The 9,486-nt window shown below is 36.4% G+C and overlaps 1 protein-coding gene and 1 pseudogene across 1 annotated transcript; both read right to left on the bottom strand.

Moving 5' to 3' along the window:
• Positions 1-738: 738 nt before the first annotated feature.
• On the bottom strand, positions 739-2,045 carry LOC148205251 (uncharacterized). Its single transcript, XM_088116543.1, has 3 exons — positions 1,744-2,045; positions 1,566-1,653; positions 739-1,473 (listed from the first exon to the last, which is right to left on the bottom strand). Exons 1-3 carry the CDS (start codon positions 2,043-2,045, stop codon positions 739-741), a joined length of 1,125 nt encoding a protein of 374 aa, XP_087972669.1.
• A 77-nt stretch (positions 2,046-2,122) lies between these two features.
• On the bottom strand, positions 2,123-3,844 carry LOC148205250 (uncharacterized; annotated as a pseudogene).
• Between the last annotated feature and the right edge of the window lie 5,642 nt (positions 3,845-9,486).

Below are 9,486 nucleotides of genomic sequence, written 5' to 3'. Positions count from 1 at the left end.
ACGACTATTGGAACATTCTTCCACATAATTGGCGGCTGAACTAGAATGTGGATCTGCATCCTCTATACCAGGTGATGGTGCAATATTTCTGGGAGTTGATGGGTTAGAACCAACATTGGGAGAGAGTGAAGCCATTCGATGAGGAGGCACTTGGTATGGAGTGGGTGTCAAGCCAGGCACTTGTATCGGAGGTGGAAGAGATGTACCAATAGAGGTAGGTGTAGATGTAGGAACTTGATGTGGAGTGGGAGTGAAGGCAGGAACAACTAATGGAGGTGGAACAAATCTACCAGTGGAGGTAGAGGTAGGTGTAGTTGGTTGACTGGTTGAACCAATTTCATTATTGAAACGTGTCATCAACTTCACTACATAAGATTTCTTCCCCTTCCCCTTATCAGAATTTCCTGAAGGTGGAATAGGAGGGCCAGAAGGACCTGATGCCATATTCTTGAACATAATATATATTTTTATACAATAGAAGAAAAGAAAATTTAGAAATAGTACAATCAGAGATAAAAATGTGTAACAAGTAAACCAAAAACAATATTATACTCCAAAAACAAACAAAAAACACGAGTACAAACAAACACATCAACAACAGATGAAATCACATTGTTTCTGGCTTTGCAATAAAACTCTATTAGTAAATGTTTAATCTTAAGACTTACATTGATAAGAACTTAAAATTGTGGACAACATTATAAATGCAACAAAAATAAGGAGGAACACACCCTAACTCTATTCAGTGCTAGAACTATGAAATTCATCTTCATTTTCATCTTCACCCTGTCCCTCTGCATTGTATTCTTCTGATTCCGTTGTATCTTCATCTATCTGCCCTTGAAATGATGAAATATTATTAGGGTTCACTTCTTCAAGACCAGCTTCTACATCTTGTAATCGGACTACTTCTTCAACTTCAATGACGTCATTAACATGTGACATTTTCTCCACTTGGTATGGCACATCGGCTTCTACATCATTCGAATCAATGCGACCTCTAGGCTTCGTTTTTATCGCAACACACCAACCTCGTTTGTCCGTGCGTGATGTAGGATATGGTACATAATACACTTGTTGTACATTATGTGCAATTATAAAAGGATCAAACAACAAATATCTTTTATCCATTCGAATATCCACAATGCCATACTTTGAATCTACCCTTGTACCTACTCTCGATGGATCAAACCAACCACAATAAAATAATACAATTTTCTTTAATGTGGTTGTTGAATTGTATTCCAACTCATAAATGTGTTTAATGACACCATAGAAATCATCTTGCCCTCCTTCTGTTAGCCCTTTAACATGAACCCCACCATTTATTGTCTTCTTGCCCTGACTCCATGCATGGGTATGAAATTTGTATCCATTAGCAAAGAATGTGTGCCATTCCTTTACACACCTTAAAGGACCAAGTGATAAATCTCTAAGATGTTGGTTCCTCACACTTAAAGGATCGTTATGAACCTACAACCATTCAGGATATGAAACTATTCAACAATGTAATGATTAAAGAATTAAGGAAGAAATGAATGTGTAAGAATGATAGGAAGTCGTACTTTTTGCCTGAACCACAATGGGAAATTAGCATGTATGTATGTCGAACTGTTTGACTCAGATAGTTGATAGGTATGTAAGAATGAGTTGTCGACATGTACGACCAGATTAGATCAAAGACAATTAATTATATCAAATGAAAGAATTGGGAAATATAATTTATTTTGGGAGGCTTACTCAAGGTAAGGTTCAACTTCATTGTAATTGATCAATACATGAACATGAGTTGATCTCAATTCTTCATCACTTAACCAATGTGTTGATTCCCTCCCAGAATGACGGCCAGGTTGGTCAAACACTGATAATGTTGTCGTAAAGCTTTCTATTTGAATGTCTACTTCATTTCTACTGCTTTGTGGTGTTAACATGAAGTTTTTGAAATAGTGAGAACAAAAATGAGTTGTTTCTCTGTGCAAGTATGATGCGCAAATAGATCCTTCAACCATAGCTTTATTCTTTACTGAACGTTTAGCATATCCCATGAACCTACAAATCTGAAACTGATGTGTTAGGGTTTTTGAATTATGCCTAGTAAATTGAACAATAACATGTCATATTGTCACCTTTCAAATGGGTACATCCACCTATAGTGGACTGGTCCACCAAGTCGTGCCTCATATGGAAGATGGATAGGGAGATGTTCCATAGAATCAAAGAATGAGGGAGGAAATATTCTCACCATCTTGCAAAGAATGATTGGAATGTTTTCTTCCATCTTCGCTAGGTCATCCTTGTTCAATGTAGTAGAACACAAATCTCTAAAGAAATGACTTATCTCTGTAATGGGATTCAGAACATGAGACGGTAAAGAACTAAACGCTATAGGAAGTAAGCATTACATAAACACATGGCAGTCATGACTTTTCATCCCAATGAGCTTTCCCTTATTCACATCAACACACCTTGACAAGTTAGAAGAATATCCATCAGGCATCCCAAGACCTTTTACCCAATGACAGACTTGTTTTGTTTGGTCTGTTGAAAGTGTATAATTTGCTTTTGGCTTATACATGTTTCCATTGCTATGACTTTTTAGCTCCAAATCTTTTCGTCTACAGTACAAAGCTATATCCATCCAGGCCTTGTCATTGTCTTTTGTCTTCCCCGCAACATTCATCACAGTATTAAAGATGTTGTCAAAGAAATTTTTTTCAATGTGCATGAAGTCAAGATTATGCCTTAACAAATTATCCTTCCAATAGGGTAGATCCTAAAAGATGCTTTTTTCCGTCCAATTATGCCACTCACCGTATCCATCAATTCTTGGTGCACCATTTTTAGTTATTTTAGGATAATCATTAATTCTATTCCGAACTTCTGGTCTCGTAAGATATGGTGGTGCGTCACCCATCTCCACTTCCCCCTTCTTGAAAGCATTCCTATTCCTCCTAAAAGCATGGTCATTCGGTAAAAACCTCCGATGGGAGTCAAACCATGAATTTTTTGCCCCATGATATAATCTAAAAGCCTTTGTATGCTCCATGCAATGTGGGCATGCCAGTTTACCATGAGTGCTCCAGCCGGACAACATACCATAAGCAGGAAAATCATTAATTGTCCACATTAGCATGGCCCTCAAAATAAAGTTTTGTTTCCTTGAAATATCATATGTCATCACACCCATCCACAGCTTCTTCAATTCGTCTATCAAGGGCTCTAAGTACACATCTATGCCAACCTTTGGATTGAATGGCCCGGGAATGAGACATGTCAAGAACATGTAAGGTTTAGACATGCACATTTCTAGAGGAAGATTATAAGGGGTCACAATAACTGGCCAACATGAATATGGTATATTTGATGCCTGTACATATGGGTTAAAACCGTCAGAGCATAAACCGAGTCATACATTGCGTGGCTCGATACCAAAGTCAGGATATACTCTATCAAAGTGCTTCCAAGCCTCTCCGTCGCATGGATGACGCAAAACACCATTCGAGGACATGTTCTGATAGTGCCATGTCATTTGTCCTGCAGTTTGTGTTGAGGCATACATTCTTTGTAGTCTGGGAATTAATGGCAAATAGAACATTGATTTCATAGGAACTTGTTTTGTAGTAGTTGCTCCCGTGTTACGTGGTTGATATCTTGGCTTTCCACAAATTTTGCATTCAAGCAACGCGCCATCATTCTTACCATATTCATTATCATAGAAGAGCATGCAACCATCCACACAACAATCAATCCTCTGCGATGTTAATCCCAACTTTGATACACACTTTTTTGCATCGTAGTATGTTTTAGGCAAACCTGATTTGATGGGTGTTGCATCCATAACCATTTTTGCAATAAAATCTATGCATTGGTTAGGAATATTCCAATTTGACTTGCAAGCTAATAGTCTGTGTTGAGAGGGTCGCACCTCCCACAAAAGTTGTGCATAAAAGAATGCAGTATAGACTAGGAAGTGACTCCTAGGTCGTCTCTCAAGGACCAAATTGTGGTTCAGTCTCAGATCAAACACGTAGTGGGGGGGGGTTTGTGATTTTTTTATGAATGCAAGTGAACTAAATCAAAACAGGAACATAAACACGGATGTAAACACAGGATTAAAACAGTTGATCACTTAAGCTAACATCATAACTAAAATATCACAACCAAGAAAAAGAGAGAACATTAAAATGAAAAATGCTTAAACCAAATTGAAAGTGTAACATTGAGCTAAACAATTAAATGCAAACTGAGAATTAAAACACCAATTTTAAAGCTGGATGTGTCGCTCCAAATTAAATCACCCTTGTCCTCTAAAACTCTTTCACCGTGGCCTCCTCCATCAAAATTGATTTCTCCTCTTCCTTTAATCAATGCTTCTAACCTTTAAACAAAAAAAATCAATTCCCCTACTGCTGAAACAAAAAGAAACCGAGAGCTAGTGCCATGTGGGTGGAACCGAAACGTGACACCACTCCCCTGCTCCACTTTCCCGTGCACACCATACAGCTCCTGGAATCGGCTACTTTCATTTTTTTTTTCAAAGCTTCACACGTCCCATCATCCTAGGGTGCGTGTTTCTCCCACGCTGTGACACCTACTCCAATCTAATTCCTATCTTCATTTTTTTATCCACCACCGTATGTGCCATTCTTCTAGACATCCTTTTTCCTTACCTTTATCCACCTTCCCGTGCACCATTATCTACTCCTATCAAATCAAAAATTCTCAGAGAAATGAAAGAATTGCATCACGTGGGTGCTTCTTCTTTCTTCACGTAATTCACCAGCCACTGCCACTTTTTGCTTTCTAAAGTGGATGACTTATTCTCCACATGGCAGCTGCACGTGACCTCCAGCAGCTTGGAGGCTTTCTTCCAGCTAGTGGCAACTCTTTCTATTACAAAAAATGTTCAAAAGCCAAAAACCAAGTGAAGGTGACAGCCGTGAACGTTCTTCAAATTAAAAATTGTTTGAACCAAAGAAATAAAAAGGGCCATGTTTAATCAGCAAAATAGAAAGTGAAGCTTTTTCTTTCATTCATCATGAAATGAGCGTAAAAACCATTCTGAGACTTCAAGAACACAAGCCAAGAAAACAAAACGTGACAAGTGGCGGTTCTAACACGTCCCAGCTCTCCCCCGTAAAAGCCATCTCCTTTCACAAAGAATCAGCGTGTACCACTTCTATGCTGGACGTGTTCAACAGCTTTCTTCTCTCCAGCAAAGAAAATAAAACTCCAATCACCAGCTGAGATGAAAATGATTCACCGAGTGCTCCTCACAGCTCCTGGAATCAGCGCATCTTCTTTCCAAATTAAAAATCACTATGCAGTTCAATAATGAAGTATTACCGGACCGAAGCTTCACTCAAAAATTTTATGATCAAAATGAAATTAAATGGCAAATTCAAAACGTAACAGCGTGCCTATTTTTTTCATTGCTTCCAAACTTCAAACAGTGTTTCCAGCCCCTAAGAAAAAGTACCCCAAAACTACCGTAGTCTCCCCCCAAAACTCAAAAAGTATAAGTGCCCTAGTGCCAAGCTGGACCGTGGAGGCTATGTGCGTGTGAAGTGCTTCTCCTCCAGGCCTCATCCCTGCTGCACCTCCCTTCTTCTCCAAGCACACACCTGCTGGACCTGGGCCGTGACCAATCTGGATGTGCTTCAGTTGAACCACTTCATTTCTGGATGCTCCACGCTGCTGCTGCTGCTGGAAAAAATGTTGGAGCGTGAGTTGCTCCATCCTGGACGTGGACGTGTGCTGGAATGCTGGAATCCCGTGTGCACCCCTCTCCAAAAATGAAAGCTTCCTTTTCTTTCTGCCACTTCTTTTTGCTAGACCGAAAGTTGTGTGGTGTTGCTGTGCTACTTCCAAGTGTGGGCCGTGTGCTTCAATGTGGGCCCTTGTCTTCCATTTGCTAAAAGAAAAATAGATTCCATTTTGTGTTGGCAGCCTTAAGGCCGTGAGATGCAATGTTCCAAAGTCTTGCTTCTTAAAATTTAATAAATAATTGAAAGACTTCTCTCCACTTCCACGTGTGCAGCCCCATCCATTCTATATTCTTCAATTTCACACATTTGAGTACAAGAGCCGTGTGCTCACCAAAATGTGCTGGGAATGTGAAGCCATCATGTATATGTGTTGCACATTCCAGCCAAAAAATGTGGTGGCTCCCACAGTAGCTCTCTCTCTTTTCAAGAATAAATTACCGCATGCACCTCCAAAAACTACATCCACACCTCCTCAATCATTTTACCTCTAAATGTCCCAAATTGTATTTCCAAAATTTTCCCTACAATTAATAATGCAAATAATTAGCTCAAATCATTCAAATTAGTTAAAATAAGAATTTCCGATCAAATTAAGCACAATTAGGAAAAATGGGAAAATACTGGACATTTAAGCACAATTTCCTAATTAAATTCGGTACAATAAACTAAGTGAAGTGAACAAAATATTGACTCATCAGTCTGACACACATTGATAATTTCGATTCTGATGCTCCTCCATACAACGGCTGGTTTGCATCCAACAAAAAATTAAAAAACCTTTGTGTTTCTTCATTCGGAGCCTCTTCAATGTTATTAGAAGCAGATGCTTGGCAGGACTCATTTTGCCTAAGAGCATCATGCACCATGTCTTCCATTGTATTAAATTGGTTAATTTGACCACATTCCGTCTCTACAGCCATCCAACTTTGATGATTCTGTACATCATCTTCTGGCAATCTTTCCCCATGATCCTCCCAAATGAAATAATTAGGCTTGAAACCGTTCTTGTAAAGGTGAACCTTCACAACTCTTTCATGTAGAATCTTTGTACAATCGCACTTTAAACATGGACATCGAAGACCCCCATCTCTACGATAACGTTCTTGTTCACAAGCTTTAGTTATAAACTCTTCAACACCTAATACAAAAGCCTATTTCAAAGCACCTCTTCCTCTATGACACCTATCGTACATCCATGCACGATTTGGTGGAGAACGATCCATGTTCTGTACATAAATCGATTACAAAACAATTAGCCAATGCTTAATATACGTCTCTATATTATGACACGTACCCTATCAAATGGCTTCCTAAAGAATAACCTAAATTAATTTAGGTCCTCTTCTCTCTATCTTAGAATGTTTTTCAACATGTCTCTATCTTAATACTTGTTTTGTACATGTAAATCACTATGTACAATATTATTGTTTTATATTAATCACTATGTACAATATTGTTTTAAGCTTTCAATATAGAAGGATATTGGCCAACCTACAACGTTGAGCTAAAACCTTCACTACAACCAAGCATAGTTAAAGAAATATCAAATTAGGGTAGATAGTGGTTGATGTGTTTAATTGTTTAGCTAAATAATTTTAATTAAAAAATCAACATTTAAAGAACTAAATAACCCTCCTAATATGTTACATACAGTTGCATAAGCATACATTTGCAAAAGTACAATTGTTTGAAGGTTTAGGTCTTACTAGGAGCTTTGGTTGATTGTCAAAATAAGCTTGTTCTATATTGGATTACAGGTACCAAGTGCAGCTACAAAAGAAACAACATCACATATCAATTTATAATAAAGTAATAGAGGGGCAGTCAACTACAAAATTCTTAAGTCTAGGTAGGCTAAAATGTGCTTAATGAGTCAAAACATGTAAAATGCATGGAATGGGGTAATTGGGGGTTCAGACATCATTAAAGAAAGATAATAAAATGCTCAAAACAGTACTGGAATAACATAAATGTAAAATCAGTGGTGATACCAAATTTGAGAGCAAACTAGTCAAAACTAGTGTTAACATCAAAATGGGTTTTCTCCTAAGTTTAATTCTGATATATTGAAGGTTATATTTGGATGATTTTATGATTATTACATGCTTAATATGATGCTAATTAGATGCTCAAATGCAGAATTGGATAGAATGTGTAATGAATAAGAAAGGCCTAATTCTATAGACGCATGTGAACCTAGAAAACAACTTAATCGGTCAAATTCTGTAAAATGACTTAAAACTGTATAAACATGATACCAACATGAATCTAACATTAAACAAAAATGTTTGAATAATAAAATCCCTACTGGAATCAACAAAACGGAAAAAGTCATTGGAAAGTGGATGAACAAGTTTTAAAGTATGAACACCAAGGTAGTTATGCATATGTTTGCAATTTGGGTCTGAATGTTTAGTAATGCCTAAATGCATGATCTTAATAGCTAACATGTTTAGTATGATCCTAATCAAAGTCTAAAATAAAGAATATATCAAAAAAATAAAGCAGAATAAAATTCCTAATTCTAGCTAGTCTAGGTAGCCTAAAATGTGCTTAATGAGTCAAAACACAACCACTAGACCTGGGTTCAGAGAATCTAATTAATTTAACTTATATAGTTTGGAATGAACAAGAAAATTTAGAGTGTTGAAGTTGGAACATATTTTAGAGTGTTGAAGTTGGAACATATTTAAATTACTAGTTCCATAGAACTGAGTGAGCAAAACATCAAAAAAAGGAATTGTGTACATTTTACTTATCATATCACCTGCTACTTTAAACATAGTTCATGTGTATACTGGATTGCAGATACCAAGTACAACTACAAAAGAAACATGGCATATCAATTTATAAGAAAGTATTGGAGGGGAGGCGAATTTCAACTACTTTTCTATCAATGTGAAACATATTAACAAAATTCCACTAAGTAAAACCCAAAGAATATTAGGAATAGGAAAATCCATGCCAAAATTGGCACGTGAAATTAATTAAAATATAACAGGTTTTACAGACATCCCTTCCCCTTCCCTGCTTTTTATTTTCTATTATATTTTTTAATTCTAATGTGTCCAAAATGAGAGTTAAATTGCTCCAATAAACCAATGAAGTTGCTTCCTAGCTACTTTGCTGCACCATCACTACGGGAGAGAATTAATGCATTGTCCAATCAATGCATTAAAAAAATCAGCTTACTTTCTTTTCAATGCCAAAACAACTCCCTCAATTATTCACCTCTCTATGCTCCTCTTCAATCATACCTTACAGTATATATATATATATATATATATATATATATATATATATATATATATATATATATATATATATATATATATATATATATATATATATATATATATATATGACTTTTGAAATAATACATATTCACCAACACTATTAATCAACATATATATGACTTTTGAAATAAATTATTAGTGAAGGATAAATTAAATAGAACAAAACACTTCCTATCAAATTTAGTATGAATTGACAAGTGCCTCTCTGCACCAGTACAACATTCTGTCATTGCATGTGAAAGATTAAAATATTCCTGATATTGTATTTTAGTAAATATGGTTGTTGATTAAAAGAAACTCCCATAGATGTGACTTTGTGATGAAATTGATTTACCTAAAAGGGGTCTGAACATTTTGGATTAAGCTGTGACAATTAATATATGCATAAATTGTAATGTCTGATGTTGAAAAACTGTAAAAAT

This window comes from Vigna umbellata, chromosome 1 (genome assembly GCF_029865625.1).
Source record: "Vigna umbellata cultivar VRB3 chromosome 1, Vumbellata_1.0, whole genome shotgun sequence".
Taxonomy (NCBI): domain Eukaryota; kingdom Viridiplantae; phylum Streptophyta; class Magnoliopsida; order Fabales; family Fabaceae; genus Vigna; species Vigna umbellata.
This window is presented reverse-complemented; position numbering and strand designations above follow the sequence as displayed.